The 17,001-nt window shown below is 35.3% G+C and overlaps 1 protein-coding gene across 1 annotated transcript in view; it reads right to left on the minus strand.

Moving 5' to 3' along the window:
- Iqcm (IQ motif containing M) overlaps nt 1-17,001 on the minus strand; it is a 471,351-nt gene that overhangs the window by 200,219 nt on the left and 254,131 nt on the right. The window contains exons 10-11 of the mRNA XM_023723694.1: nt 15,953-16,097; nt 11,384-11,522 (exon numbers count right to left, since the gene is read on the minus strand). Of these exons, the coding sequence (XP_023579462.1) occupies nt 11,384-11,522; nt 15,953-16,097 (284 nt within the window). The remainder of the gene's footprint in view (nt 1-11,383; nt 11,523-15,952; nt 16,098-17,001) is intronic.

The following is a 17,001-nucleotide window of genomic DNA, read 5'->3' on the forward strand; positions in this document are numbered from 1 at the left end:
TAACCACTTGTAATTCTTTTCAATATGAAATTCTATTGAATCCCATATATCAGTGATGTTCCCTTTGTGATTATTAAAACTTTATTTGCATATTTGTTTATCAATAAAACTGTAGAAAAAAAATAAAATAAAATAAATAAATCCTAAAAAAAAAAAAAAAAAAGAATCACAGGAGAGTATGATGAATTACTCAAAAGATTCAAAAGAAATAGAATCCAGCTAAAGGAACTGATAGTTTCTAGAATTTAAAAATATAATAATGAAATGAGAAGTTCAACAAAGTGAGTTCAGTTAGAGATTTGAGAAAGAAGAAATAATTAATTTGGAGATAGGTCAATAAATAAATTATTTGAAGAACAAAATAAAGATTAAAATTAAATGGTGGCCCTCAGAGGCCACCAAGACAATTGAAAATGTATGTCTTAGTTACTTCTCTTGTCCAGCCATCTCTAGAAAAGCCCTACCTACGACTGCATGAAGCTTTAGGGCGACATGTGGACACAATCCGTAGCAGTGTATTTCCACAAAGCTAAAGAAAGTTACAGAAGAGGACAGAGAAAGGGGTAGAAAAGAATATTAGACTGAAAATTTGCCAAAATTATTCATTAAAAAATTCCAAAAGGCTGGGCAAATAGCTCAGCAGATTAAAGCACCTGCAAGTAGACGCAAGGGCCAGGGGTTCAATACCCCAGCCTGCCTTGCCAGCTCCACCCTTGGGGCACGCTGGGACAGCAATTGAGACTGGGCATGATGGTGCACACTTGTAACCCCAGCTCTTGGGAGGCTGTAAACAGGTGGATCACTACAAGTCCAATCTAGTAGTGAGACTTTGAACACCCTGTAGGCCCTTCCCTAAAATACAGAAAAAAAAAAAAATTCACAAACATAAGAACTTGAATGAAAATCAAATATGATAACCAAACACAAAAAGGTCTATACCTAAACACATAGATTCAATGTACTAAATAGAAACAGTGTTAAAAGCACAAGAAAAAAGGAAAAAAATCAAATACCTTCCTCATGCAGATAATACGAAAATGTGATTCATGACTGATTTTTCATCAAAACCAATGATGATCAGAAGATAGTATTAGATGTATAGATTCAAATACTGACTAAAAAAATAAAATTTGAAACCAAGAATTCTATATCCAGCAAAACTATTCTTCAAAACTGGAAATATAAAACATTCTCAGACTAAATGAGATTAAAATAATTCACAGTTAGAAAACTGCTGGAGGGAAAATGTACCAGATGGTGACTGATATTCCAAGAAAAAATGAAGATCAAAGGAAATAGCAAATGTATGCATACATATATAAACTACATAAAACATTTTCACATTTCCTCCCTTAACAGCATTAAAACTGTCTGATTACATAAGTACATAATTATGAAGCTAGTGCTATAATTTTTATATATGAGATACATATGACAGTGATAGCAAAAGGAGAAGTTCTGCTGTGCAGCTGTTTTGGAACAGAGCTGTGAGGTATCTCTGGAATTATTTTAATATTAATTGAAACAATATTGTAATAAATTTAAAATGTATACTGCAATCCCTAGTTACAACCAGAAAATTTATAAATCTCAAAAATTCACAATGCAATTACAATGTTAATTTACAGTATGCATACCCAATGCAAATGAAAGCATTAAAGAAGGAATGAATAACAAAGATTATGTGAATGACATATAAAACAAATAATAAAACTCATACCATACCAATTGCTTTACCAATGGAATGGACTAAAGACTCCAATCAAATGGCATAGTTTGTGAGACTATATTAAAAATAACAAGTTCAAACTGTATAAAATCGCCTCATATTCCAATATGCAAATAATTTAAAAGAAAATAACCGAAGACCAAACAAGACAAAGCTCCAAGATTTAGCTATTACAAATTGTGCTGCTATAAACATGGATGCACATATATCATCTGTGGTATGCTGTTTTAAATTCTTCTGGGAAGTTACCCAGAAGGGGAATAGCTAGGTTGCGTGGGACCTCTAATCCTAATTTTCTGAGGAATCTCCATAGTGATTTCTGCAGTGGTTGTACCACTATACACTCCCACCAATAGTGGAGAAGGGTTCCTTTCTCTGCACAGCTCTTCCAGCATTTGTCATTGGTTGTTTTCTCTTTATTTATTTATTTTTTTTTCTTTTTCTTTCTTTCTTTCATGTATTTAGTATAGGGTCACAGGGTCTTACTACACAGATCAGACTCATAGTGATCCTACTATTTTCTGCCTCCCAAGTGCTGGGATTACAGACCTGTGCCACCACACCTAGTCTTGTTTTATTTATAAAGCTATTCTTCCAGGGTAAGATGGAATCCCAGTGTTGTTTTAATTTGAATCTCTCAAATGACCAATGTTGAACATTTATTCATGTACTTATTTACTGTTTGTATTTCTCCATCTGAGAAGAGTATATTTATCTCCAAGTCCTATTTTTGGATTGGGTTCTTGAATTTTGGGAGCCTGATTTTTTTAATTTCTTTATATGTTCTAGATATAAGTCTTTTGTCTGAGAGACAACTGGCTATAATACTCTAAATAACTTCTATGAGGATAACAATACACAATGTATCATTTATTGCTACTCTTCTACTAGTCTGTATTGAAATTGTTTTATTTATACTTTTATTTTTTCTCTTTAAAATAAAAAACCAAAAAAGTCAGAGCTAAGCAATAAAACTACAGAAATAAACAAAAATGGGTAAAACCCTTTGTTACTATATGGAAAGTAAAAAAAAAAAAAAAAACCCTCAGGTATTACACCATATACTATTCCAGATGGAGAAAAATAATTAACTAGACTTCACAAAACATTAAAACTCAACAGATACTGTGAAAGGGAAAGAAATTGTAAAATAGGAAGGAAAATCTGGGATGAGGACAAGACCAAATGAAAAACAGGAAAAAGATAGATATATTTAGGTATACATGAAGAATAGTTTTGATAATTATATTGTCAGTTTCTACTGGTCTTTTGAAAAGAGTACACAATGTTTAAAGTTTTTTTCTTTATACTCTGATTTTGTTCTTTTTTGAATTTCTTATAATGTCTTTGTTATTGTTTTCCTCTTTAAATGAATATTATACATTCATATCTAGTAATCTGAACAACTAATTTAAAGACAGCATCATATAATGCATTGCTGAATTCCTATTACTTTGCTTCATTAAATCCAGAATCAGTTTTAAAGCTGTTTTTTTATCCTTGTTTTATATTCTTTAAAAATAAAACAAAATAAAATAAAAAGGAGTTAAAAGACAAGTTAAAAAAACATAAAAACATTTGGTCTCAAGATATATTATTAAAAAAATGAAAAGGTAATGCTTGGTTGGGAAAACATATTTCCATGATATATAAAATTATATACCTGATAAGAAATTAATATCCAAAATGGAAAGAACATTGCTAACTTAAGAAAACAAAACTTTCACTTAAAACAATATACAAAGTTCTGAATACATTCCTATATAGAAGATACACAAATGTCTACTAAGCACTTGAGAGAATGCTCAACAGAATTAATTAATAGAGAAATGGGAATAAATATACAATAAGATGTTCAAAGTACCATTGTTCATTATAATAAAACACAAGGAACAATACAAATAACCATGAACTGATGAATACACTGGAACATTATCTTAAGTTGAACCACAAGGATAAACCTCTAAAATAATGATAAGTGTAAGGCTCCAGTCATAATAGACTACATATTTTGTGGTCCTACTTAGAAGCTATTTCTAGAAGTCACAAGCCTATGGGCATGAGAAAGTAGATCAGATGCCTGAGGCTGTGGCAACATTTGAAATTGCCCGCCCACCACTCTTACTTACTCAAGAAAGCAAAATAAAAAGCCAAATTACCTGAAATGTCATCTCTGGTGAATAGAAGATATATATTTTTTTCTTTTTTTTTTTTTTTTTTTCTTGAGGGGTGGTATATCACTCAATGGCATGTGCGCCTGCATGGCAAGTGCAAGGTTCTGAGTTCAATTCCTGGTATTTTTTTAAAGTCACTATAGAAAGCCAGTGGATTCATAGACTAGATGTGTACCACCACTATATGGAGAGCATGAGCACATTTTTATTCTTAATAAGGAAGATAAGTTATCAGCTACATTGCACACATGCTAAGGGTGGTGTGCGGAGCCTTGTAAGAGCAGCCCACCTATGCTCACTGAAGCCTGGTGGGCAGTCTCAGGCCCTGAAACATAAGATTGCCAGGATCATTACTTCTCCTTTTGTCTTACTGTGTATTTTCCAAATGTTTTATGAAAAAATATGTTACATTTCATTTTTACAAATTATTTGAAATACTGATATTTAACGCATTTCCTGATACTTTGTCCTTTTACCACAAGGGTTTGCCAATCTCATATTGCTATGCCCTAGAATCTCCTATCATCATTTTGAAATTCATCCATTTTCTACAATATTAAAACTTTGTTAGAAAGCCTATTCATGTGAAATAGAACAGAAAAATAATTGTATGTCTCCTATTTACTAACATAAAACCGTATTTTGATAAAGTATCAGGAAATACAGCCTTGCCAGCTAGGAGAAGATGTTCTCAGAGGCAAGACAGACCCAGGAAATCAATAAAATAACTAGTCAAGGAGCCTATGACAAATTCATTCACAAGCCATTGTCTTCACAGACAGAAAGGATACAGACAGACTAAATGATGTATACATACCTTGCATGTTTTTAAGATCCAGAGTTCTACACGAAAAGTTGAATATAGCTTCACTGTTGAGCTTTCTGATCTTTTTTAAAACTCATTATGAACTTTATTGAAAATCAATAATAATTTACAGCAAATTTAAAATTGTAGACAAATATCAAAATGTGAAAGATATAAGATGTAGACAGAGTTTTAGAAAAATGTTTCTCAAATGAATACATAACTTGATATTAAGAATAGATTGCACATTGTAAAAAATTATTTACAAACTTAAAATAATTACAGAAAATAAACTAAACCTCTCTTTGCATGTTGGAAACATACTGAGAAACTGACAAAGTTCAGACCACTAAAGAGAAGGCAGATGTGAGAACAAATAATACAGAATCACCGTGTAATATTTTCCTTTCTTTGAATTTCACCATTTTATTATTACCAGTTTCCTTCCTTGGGATCTAAAGGAATTATCAAGTGGAGTATTTTGTGTTTGCATAGTCTGTAGCTTTTAAGATCATTTTGTACATGCAGCCCAAAGTTGCTTCATTCCCCAAAGGAAGATTTTCAGACAAAAATCATGTCCTCAGTCACAATTTTTGTTGTTACCATAGTGATAAGAATAAAGAATAAAAAAAAAAAAACTAAAAATACCTGGAGACATACAGACAGCTTTAACAATTTGACCTACTTGGTGTCGTACACTGAAGAAGTTAATCTACGGAATTAACTACAAAACATTAGGTGAACCATTCTGCTGGATGAGAAAATGCGTAGGATGCACATCTGGAGCGATTATCCACAATCAAAAAAGTCAGTATGAATGAAGATGACTGACATCCTAGAAATGTACCAAATCCAATGCTCTTAAAAATAGAATATACATCACTAGTGAACAGAACTCATTACTTTTGCTCTTTTTCCTGTAAATCTTGTTTTCTTACCGTGATGTTAGAATATTTTCTCTACTTTAAATGAAAGCTCCTTTATACACCAAAATAATTTTTGACTGGATGGAGCAATATGACTAGACATAAAATTAAAGCTGGAGTGCCTTCTTCTCTAAGAGAAAGCACCCCCAACTCAAGGCATTAAAATGCAAAAAAAAAAAGTGTTTTTAAATGACTCTTTCTTAAAAATTATGAATTATGTAAAAATTTTAACAGATTTAATCATTTACAGAAAACTGCATCACAAGGCATCAAGTTAGTCTGTAAAGATTAATAAAAGGCAGTCCTTACTGTCAAGAATATTCTAATCATCCATCTAATTATGGTTTTACAGCATTGATTTTTAAAATACCAGCACATAATAAAGTAGAAAGAGCATTGACTTGTGGATTGAAGGGACAGAGTTAAAGTTTCAGTGTATCAGTGAGCTTGGAAAATTCTCGAAGCCTCAGTTCCCTCTTCTGTAAATCACCATATCTAAGACTATCTCTTTCTTTAGCACAAAGTTCATTAAAATAATTGAAAAAGATTATAGGTTATAGGTAGAAGACAATGAATGACATTTAAATGTACACCTCTATCAAAGTGAGTCAATATACAATGTTTCCATATTTAAATATGTCCAAACTAAAAATAACTATTAGAAAAATATTAATAACATGTAAGGGTTGTAAGGAATAAGAACAAGCATTTACCAAGCACTTAAAATAGGTTATATACTTTGCATCAATGGTTTAATTTAAATCTAACAAACTTCCAATGACTTAGGCATTATCTTTCTTTTATAGTTGAGAAGAACAAGGCATAGGAGGGATAAACAGCTTATTCCAGAACAGCTCATAAGTGGTACAGCAAGAAAGTAGCCCAGGTTCTCAAGCACTTTATTCATCTTGGGGACAAAATACACCACACCTACACTTCAGGGAGGCAAAGTTTATTTTGACCCACAGTTACTAGAGGTTTCAAGCCATAGCTGGCTCCAAGCCAGGGAGCATGGCACGGGGTATGACAGAAAAGTTGTTTGTGGCATGGTGGCTGAAAGTAGAGACAGTGCTGGGAGAAGCGTGAGAGGAAGACAGGCCCCTGCAGGCCACACCCACGCACCCGCCACCCAGTGGCCTGCCTCTGTTGACCAGACTCCGCCTCCCAACATCCCATCTAGCTATTAACTCGTCCATAAACTAACCCCCTGGTGATTATGAAGTCTGCCTGACCACTCTGAAGCCCGAAGTATGCGCCCGTGAGGCTTTGGGGTTATCTAGACAGAACCCACATCATTAGGCAAGCTGATCCCAAAGCCATGCTCTAAAGCTAACTCACCACAATATATACCAAAGTAATCAGTAGAAGAAATGATCCCTGTGAAATTACTCTAGTAAGTTGAAAAAAATCATATTTTAAATTACTAATACTACCATATACATTTCTGAAATACTTGTTCATTTTGTTGCCTTTTACTTTTAATGTTTTTTACTTAGTATAAAAAGGAAATGACTTAAATATACAACAATAAGCTTAGTATTGAACAATCTTAAAGGAGATTATGATTCAACCATAAATAAGGAGATTATGATTCAACCATAAATAATGTTATAAAATGTATTTACAGCTTAGAAACATGAATGTTATAATGCAAACGGATCAGATGGTCAATCAATATGTAAGAAATACAGTTTTTATACAAAAAATTCCAGAGCCCAGGGAAACTATAAAACTATGTATCAGACCTTCTTTATTGCTATTTCTTAAAGATTTTACATATTACAATACTTTCCATATTTTCTATATTCAGAAATTTTCTCATTAGTGAAAAGTCTAACAAACTAATTATGCCCACTGAAATGAAAAATGATTTAGATGCTGCTGCCAATAAGTGAATAAATATCTATCAAAGTTAAGAAAGTGATTTTAAGCATGAGGGATATAACAATGTCAAATGAAAGCCCACATAAAAGTGATTAAGGATGAGGAAAGAAAACTAAAAATATAATAAAACTTCAGTCTATTCACATTATTTACATCTTCTGCAATACTTAGCCTTGTTTGTCAACTTGATTGGTTTGAGAGAAATCCAGAAGGCTAGGAAAACACACATCTGGTTGTGTCTGAGGGTGTCCATGGCAGATAAGCTTGGGGGCTGTGTACAGTCTCCAGCCCTCCCTCTCTGCCTCCTTCCACCCCTCGCTTTTCCCAGCTGCTATGAGGTTGGTAGTTTTTGGCTGTAATTTTCTAGTTTGGAGCCACCCAAACGTGGAGTAAAACCTCTGAGCTTTTTGCCATCAAGTTGTGTCTTTCAGGTATTTTTCCAAACCATATCAGGTAACTAATACATCTTATTGGAAAGAGCTCTTTTTCTATATCAAAATAAGTCTTGACATGTGTGTTTAATTATCTTCATCCTGATTAAATTACAGACACATCATTTCTGAACATATTAGAAAGCTCTAGGGCAGGCCAAATAGTTCAGTGGATTAAAGCACCTGCAAGCAGGTGCAGGGACCAGGGGTTTGATCCCCAGGCCTGCTGTGCTGGTCCCGCCCCTGAGGCACCCTGAGATGGCAATTAAGACTGGGTGTGGTGGCGCATGCCTGTAATCCCAGCTCTTGGGAGGCTATAAACAGGTAAATCACTACACGTCTGATCTAGTAGTGAGACCCTGAATACCCTGTAGACCCTTCCCTAAAAAAAAAAAAAAAAAAAAAACCCTCTAGCAGCATGAGTATAGAGAGAAAACAAAATATATAAAAACAAGTTGCATCGCTCTATATTAAAAATAAATTATCTGAATAAGAAACTAAGGGCCAGCAAGATAGCTCTGCAGACTAAGTGCCTGCTTCGGCAGGCACAGGGACCAGTTTGATCCCCAGCCCCACCTGCTGCGCTGGCCCCACCCTGGAGCACTCTGAGCTGGCTACTTAGTCTGCGTGTGGTGGCACCATCTGTAATCCCAGCACTGGGGAGTCTGAAAACAGGAGGATCACTGTGAGTCTGAATTGCTTAGTGAGACCCTGTACCAAATACATTTTAAAAAAAGAAAAAAAAAGAAAGAATCTAAGAAAAGAATTTATTCACTACATAATTACATAAAGAAAATAAAATACTTACGGATAAATTTAAACAAGGAGATGATCTTTACAATGAAAACCATAAAAACATGAATGAAAGAAACCGAATATGTACATAAGTGGATAGAGACCTTATGTTCATTCACTGAAAGAATTCATGGTAAAATATCCATGCTATCCAAAATGACCAACAAATACATCATAACCTCTATCAAAATCCCAGTGATTTTTTAGAAAAAAGGCCTAAAATTTATAATGAATCACAGAATATATCAAATAGCTAAATCAATCTTGAGAAATAAGAACAGTTAGAAACCATGTTATAAAGCCATAGCACTCAAAATATGGTATAAGCACTAAAACAGGTGAAAAAACCAATAGAATTGAATATAGAGATCAGAATTAAGTCCACACATATACAGGTAACTAACTTTTTAAAATGTATTTTGTTGTTGCAGTGTCTCACCATGCAGCTCAGACTCCTGGTGATTCTCCTGTTTTTCAGCATCCCCAGCAATGGGATTACAGGCATATGCCACCATGACTGGACTCTGTGGCTGGCTTAGCCCACTGTGGGGGCAGGGCTGGCACAGCAGGTGGTGCAGGGAATTGAACTACAGTGCCTGCGCTTGCCTAAGCTTGCTTAAGCAGGAACTTTAGTCCACTGAGCTATCTCGCTGGCTTCGTAGGCAACTAATTTTTTTTTTTTTTTTTTTTTTTTTTTTGTGTGTGTGTGTGTGTGTAACTGGGGATTGAACTCAGGTCCTTGTCCTTGCCAGGGAAGCATTTATTCCACTGAGCCATCTCCCCGGCCCGGCAACTAACTTTTGACAAGTTGTCAAGCATACACAGCAGCAAAAAGAAATGCCTTCAATAAGTGGCTTTCAGGGAACTATACATCCATGTGCAAAAACAATAAAACTGTACTTTGCTTCATGCCATCTAAAGAGATTAAGTCCAAATAGAATAGATTTAATGGTAATGTCTGAAACCATAAAACTTCTACCAGAAAACAAGGGAAATGCTTCATAAAAATGATCTTGGCCACGATATTTTAGACATTGCTGATGGCACAATAGACTGCGAAACAGTATGAAAATTTTTCAAAACAATTCAAAATAAAACTAACATAAGACCCAATGAAAGCAATTGCTTTTCTTTCTCTCATCCATGTCTCCTTGCCTCTTATATCCCTGTGCATTTTGTAACAAACTGCCAATGCCAGCATCTACACTTCATTGACTAAGGGCTCCTTCTGGCCCAGGACTTCAGCCATACAGCAAGTCAGCAGGAGTGGGAAACTAAGACCTGCTCACTGTAGAAGCCCTCAACCACTGCCTGGCAGGAGTTGGTGGATAAACAGTGTGGAAAACAGTACGGGAATTCCTCAAAACTTTAAAATAGTACTACCATGAGACTAAGAAACCCATTTCTGGGTATCCAGTTTAAGAAAATGAAATCAGTATGTCAAAGAGCTCTCTGCATCTCCACATTTGCTGCCAGCATTAGTCCCAATAACCAAGAAATGAAATCAACCTATGGTTCTATCAATGGATGCATAGGAAAAAATGTGGCACATATGTGCAAAGGGACATTATGTCATAAAAATTATGCCATTAGTAACAACAGAGGAATCCGAAGAGACTGTGCTAAGCAAAATAAGCCTGACATAGTATATATATATACTATGTATGATCCTGTATATATATATGTGCTGTATGATCCTGCTTACTTGTGGAATCGAAGAAGTTTTAACTGATAAATGTAGAATCTAGAACACCAGGACAAGGTGTTAGGTGAAATGGGAAGATGTTGGTCGAGAGGTACATGTGTTCACTTAGTCGGTAAGTAAGTTATAGAAGTCTGAAATGTATGCAGTGTAGTAATTCAAAGACAAGATCAATAAGAGAAGGGAGAAAAGAGTTAATAACACTATTGTTTACATGGAATCTACTAAGAGGATCGTAAGTGTCCTCACCATACTCACAAATACATACACACACACACACACACAATCATTACACATGTAAGTCGACATCAAATTATCACCTTTAATGTTTTGTCAGTTACACTTCAATAATCTAGGGGGTGAAATAAAGACAAATCAAGAAGGTTAAGGTACTTCATTAAGGGAAATTCATTGAGATTTCATGTACCCTAATTATAATTTCCATCCATCCATTAGATTTTAAAGAAAAGAAATGTTCCCTAATATTATTCATTAAATATTCTCAGATGATACTGTCTTTTATCTTATTAGCAGACCAGAAAAGAAACTGTTTTCTTACTAAAAAGTTTTCAGTTGTATTAAAATAGATAATGATGTTTATACAGTTAATCTTGACTATGTTCACCAGTACCAAATCTATTCAGGACAGAGATTTTTAGCATCAATATTTAAGACCTGCTAATTGATCACATTCTCAAGGAGCTATAACTTATGTTATATCAAAACATTTATTTAAAAGTTAAAATTATCACTGACTAAAAAAAGCGTTATTAATTTCTTTTGATCTGTCTTTTTTAATATGTTAAGCTCAGATGCAAAGTATTTTAAGGACAAAGAACTTCTAAAGCAAAATAAAATTAAGAGGAAGAACAGGCAAGAAAGGTAATGATGTAAGACCAGAGGAAATGGAAGGAAAAGAAAAAAACTGAACAACTACTCACCTCTATGGGTCATGTCCCAGTAGTCATCAATTTGTTTCTGGGTTGGGAAATGACCACAGTCATTGAAGTACTTAAGGAGCTCACTTCTTTCTAATCCTTGCCAATCTTCCCTCTTGGCAAACATTGTCTCATAGACTAAAAGACCAAATGGTTGAAGAAAATATTTTCTTTATGAATAATTTATCAAGCATAAGCCACCTGAAAGCATCATCTGGATTTGAAGAAATTTTAAGTCCAGCTTTATTTTCATGTCTCATGAAAAACCTCCAAGAGTGAGAAGCACTGTGTGTCCTACTGGCAAAACCTAGGCAGCAGGGCTCACAACTCCTCCCTCCATCCCCTGCTGTGAAACTAGACTGGATTCCCTCAGGACAACGTGAGTTCCTGCCTTCTGACTGCATGGCGGTTGATTGTAGACCACACGTATCAACGCTCCAACAACACCACAGATGTAGATTTTCAATTTTAGTTTTGGCCAAGATGCAGTCCTTGTACATATTAATGGAGTTCAGTGTGACAATTCAGTGCATGTATATAGTATGCGCTGATCAAATCCACCTCCCTTTCTCTACTCTCCAATCCCACTTCACACACTCTTATAATCACTATCCCAGTTTCAGATTGACAATTTTTACATTCCACAATTATGATAAAACATGGCTCTGTGTCTGTCTCACATTACTTAGTATAATATTCTCCGGTTCCATCTCCATCTTGCTGCAAATGATAAGAATTCATTCTTTTTTATGACTGAATAAAACTCTGATAGGGACAGATATAGATAGATAGATAGATAGATAGATAGATAGATAGATAGATAGATAGATAGATAGATAGAGATACATAGATAGAGGTACAGATAAGATACAGTTCTTTTACATTTTCTTTATTCTTCCATCTGTCACTGGGCACCTACACTGATTCTGTCTTTGCTATTGTGACTACTGCTACAGTAAACACAGGTACGCAGGTGTCTCTTTCGTATGCTAATTGTTTCCTAGGGATTTATATCTAGAAGTGTGATATTAGATCACATGATGGATTTCTTTTCAGTTTTTAGAGAGACCACTAAACTGTTCCCTAAAATGGCTGTACTAATTTGCATTCCCACCAGCAGTGGAGGAGAGTTCCTTCCTGTCCCTGCCTCCTTAAGAGCAGTGTGAGGATTTCTGTGGGCCTGGCCCTTACTGCCCCACTCAGTACGCACTTATTAGCTCCTCTAATTGTTCACCACTGCTTGGCTTCCAGTTCACATTTTAACTGCTTAAATTGCTTATTTCCCTTTGGACTGCTTATTCATTGTCCAATTTGTTCCCTAATTAGGAACAATGTCTACATTTTGCTCAACGATTTTATGTGTCCTTACTTGCTTGTTTGAGGGGCTTTGGCACCCTGGCTCAAAACTAACATGGAAAATCACTTAGTTGGATATCCGTCATCCATGACCTGTATCAAAAACACTGTCACATACAATTTATAGGCCTACATTTACCCAAATACTGTACTTTTTTTCAAAAAGATGACTCTGAGTCTCCACTCAGAAGTAAGTATAAAGCATTAACTTCATGAAACTGATTATTATTCAATATATACAGGATGACAAAGTTTGTTTAAGGATATTGAAGTACAGACTTAGCTTTGAAATATAGGTAGCCAATGACAATAGGCATCTGCGTGGTTTTGAATGAAAGTTTTATCATCCTGGAACTCAATCATATGGATTTTAATTTTCTACTCATTCAGTTGAAGGAGATAGCAATGAGACATCAACAAAAATCAAGAAATATGTATTGATTGTCAAAATATCAGTAGTTATTCGAGATCATAAAGCATAGCAGTGAAGCAAACTCATAATTAATATACCTACAGGTTTCCCTCTTTTCAAATACACAAAATTAAGCAATTGTTTTTGGTGCCCCAATTCATGTCTCCTTGTCTCTTACATCTCTGTGCATTTTGAAATAACCTGTAAGTGCCAGCTTCTGCATGTCACAGCCTAAGGGTTCCTTCCAGCATGTGGCTTCAGTCTGCCCACCTGTGTGTAAGCCAGGCAGAGTGGGAAATGAACACCCTCGAGCCCCTTGGAGTGGCACTCTGCCAGACTCAGGGTTGGTAGGTGAACACCTAGCCGTGAGGGAAGCAGGTTACACTGTTTTCCTGAGGTTTTTTTTTTTTTTTTTTTTTTTTTTTTTTTTTTTTCAGAAAGGGGGATTGAACTCAGGTTCTTGTGCTTGCCAGGCAAGCACTTATTCTACTGAGCTATCTCCTGAGCTCTTTGGATAGGGCAATCTTTTTCCACCTCTATCCTTTCCCTACTTTCCTTCTGTATTTCCCTAACAGTTTTTCTTTTTTTTCTATTGGGCACTCCTAGATAAATTAGTTGTACTTGAATTCATTTATCTGGATCTCAGTCAGAAAAATACCAAGCTAAGATACAAAAAAAGTTATTTATATCTTTTGCAAATATATAAATATGTTTATACTTCAAAAATACATGTATCTAATAGTTTTAACTGGAATCAATCAGTTTTATATATTTTAATAAAATGAGATTGATGCACGTATTAACATTATAGTGACCATTTTACTAGGTAAAATTATTTGTTGACTGTATTAATAGATCAACATATTTTGCCCTACAAGCAAACTTGCAGCAGAATTCATATGCTAGGCTACTATAATTGGGGTAAATATAAAACTATGTTTTTCTTTTGGTACTGGGGATCAAATTCAGGACCTTGCACTTGCCAGGCAAGTGCTTATGCAGCTGAACTATATCCCTGGCCCTAAACACAAAACTGAAACCATAATTTTTTTTTTTTTTGCGGTACAGGAGATTGAACTCAGGACCCTGCGCTTGCCAGGCAAGTGCTTATTCTACTGAGCTATCTCTCCAACCTCTATTTTTTTGAATGATTGAAATATGCTTAAAACCATGCACAGGTATCTTTCAATATATCAACTAATTAGCAATCAATAAACAAAAAGGAGAATTTTCAAAGGAACATAAAGATAAATAAAAACTTGTGAAGTATGTGAACTGATTAGGGTAACAAAAATGGATGCTTTTGCTAATAATTCTTTACTGAATTAGATGACAGCCTCTACTCTTGAGACCCTACATTAAACAGAGCACTATGTATTCTAGCTGAAGTTCTTTTTTTCTGTTTTTGCCCCCATGTCAGGCTATTCTCAGCAAAAGTATCAAAGAGATAAGTTCCACACAGCTCTACCATAGATCCTCCTCCAGCATGTCCTAGTGGCTTCCCAAATCTTTCAAGGTAAAAATCAGCAGTCTCTGAAACCTGACCCAGCCCTGCCCCACACCATTTCTCCAGTCCCACTCTCATTTACAGTTTCAGTGATTTCAGTCTCCTTGCTTCCTTCACCAGCAGCCTCAAACTAAAGCCATCTGTCTAGAACATTCTTTCTCTACCTATCCAACTGGCTCACATCTCATTTTTTTAATAAATTTTATTCACAGAGCTACTTAGCTAGAAACCAATTATCCATGTCTTACACCTACACACAGACACAGACACACACACACACACACACACACACACACACACACACACACACACTTCTTCCTCAACCTCCAGCAATAGAAAAGGAAATATTGCAACACAGAAATTTCTAGTTTTTTTGATCATTTTTAAAAAAAAATGTAGTTTTATCATAACAATATACTCAATGAAAGCTATGTCTGTAACAATAGTAGGTATTTGTTAATGAATGTAGGACTTATCTTCATGCAACTCATAACCCAGTGTGTGAAACATTTTATAATCAGCTCAAACCACCAAAATTTTTATAAAGCCATGAAAATGATGATTCCAATTAAATGTAATTTGCTTGCATAATGTTTTGCTCAAAAAACAGGGTGTAATAATTTCTTCTCATCCTAAACAATATTTGATTCAGTAAATATAAATAGCATTAGTATTGTCTGATATATATTGCGAACCTTATTCAATGAAAGAAATCCCAACACCAATAAATGACAGGAGGATTTGTCTGCTCAGTGCCAATTAATTATCTTTATATATCAATGTTTTAATTTTCAGTTGGCATATAACCTTTCTGGTAATGCAGGGAGCCTTTGTAATTCTCAATGTTCCTGACTTTCCCCCTGCAAAGTGCAAGGCATCACTCAATCAGGAAAGATCCGCCTGGAATGTGGTTTAAGGCAGAACAATGAATGCTTTTATACTATAGGTGCTAACCTATCCTCCAGAGGCAAATAATGCTCTGTATTGCCTGCTTCCTAGACCTGTGCAGCAGCTGGGATGCACATTCCGTCTCATAGCTCGTCTTTAGCCATCTACCCAATATTCTCCCTCAAATTTGTTTCGTGCTTTCCTGAGGCAGAATGAGGGCCTCACACCTATAAAGAGAGGGTCCTAATGAATTAACTCAACTATACACTATGCCTCCTTAAAATTGAAAGAATTTACAGGAATACAAAATGTACTCTATCTTTTGCTTGTCATAGGTAAGCATATGTAAAACTTTAATATCTAAATGAGTTCCAAATTTAAAGCAGACATGACTAGATCACTTACACTTCTTTCTGTCCATCCATTCCTCCAGCTCTGCAAGGTTGATAATTTCTCTGGTCCTCCACAGGCCCAGTCGATATTTGACACGATGGATGAGTCCCCGATACATGTCTATAACTGCCTTCAAATTGGATCCATGATACAGAGCCTAGAAAGTGGCAGGACAGTGGGAAATGCTATGTATTTAGGTTTCTTTATATTTATTTTGATTTGTCCCTTTTTTCTACTTCAGCCATTTTCTTAAAATATGGCTTTTTTTTGTATTTCTTACTGTTTATTTCCCTGGAGATCAAAACTCCACTGTGGGTTGCTTGGTCATCTGCGTATTCATGCTTCCTGTGGAGTAGATGATTCACTGGTGGTTCCTCTCTTAGATGCTGAATAGGGTGGTGTACAGATTTCCCTATTTAGCACATTTGGGTCAGAAAGTAAAGATTTTGTTGCATAACGGAAAATTCTTTTTATTAGTACATGTTTGCTGCATGCGATGGTCGCATTCATCATAGGGAAATTGTACCTGTACCTAAGGTATCTTAATACTTTTCCCATTCTCCTTCCCTCCCTTCAACTCTTCATCCCCCTTTGTTTACAAAAGCTTTGTTTCCACTTTTTTCCTTCCATTCTTTTTTTAAAACTCCTTTTCCTTCCCTTCCATTCCTTTCTTCCCCTTCCTATTGGGACATGTTCTTCCCACTTTCCTACGGGTTCTCCATTATGCTTCTTATTTACCCTTTCAGTTCTTTTTTTTTTCATTTTATGTATTTGGTACAGGGTCTCAATACACAGCTTGGACTCATGGTGATCCTCCTATTTTCAAGCCTCCTCAGTGCTGGGATTACAGGCACGCATTCCCACGCCCAGTTTGGCAAGCCAGGGATGGGGCTGGTGCTGCATGTGGTATGGGGATTGAATCCCAGTCCCAGCATACCCTTTAGGTTTCTAACTCAAAATAAACAATGTGATATTTAAACTTATGTCTCTGATTTATTTTACTTAAAATTATCTTGAGATGCACCCATTTGCCTAATATCAACTCATATTTATTTTCTTTA

This window comes from Octodon degus, unplaced genomic scaffold, assembly GCF_000260255.1.
Source record: "Octodon degus isolate 3935 unplaced genomic scaffold, OctDeg1.0 scaffold00101, whole genome shotgun sequence".
Classification (NCBI taxonomy): domain Eukaryota; kingdom Metazoa; phylum Chordata; class Mammalia; order Rodentia; family Octodontidae; genus Octodon; species Octodon degus.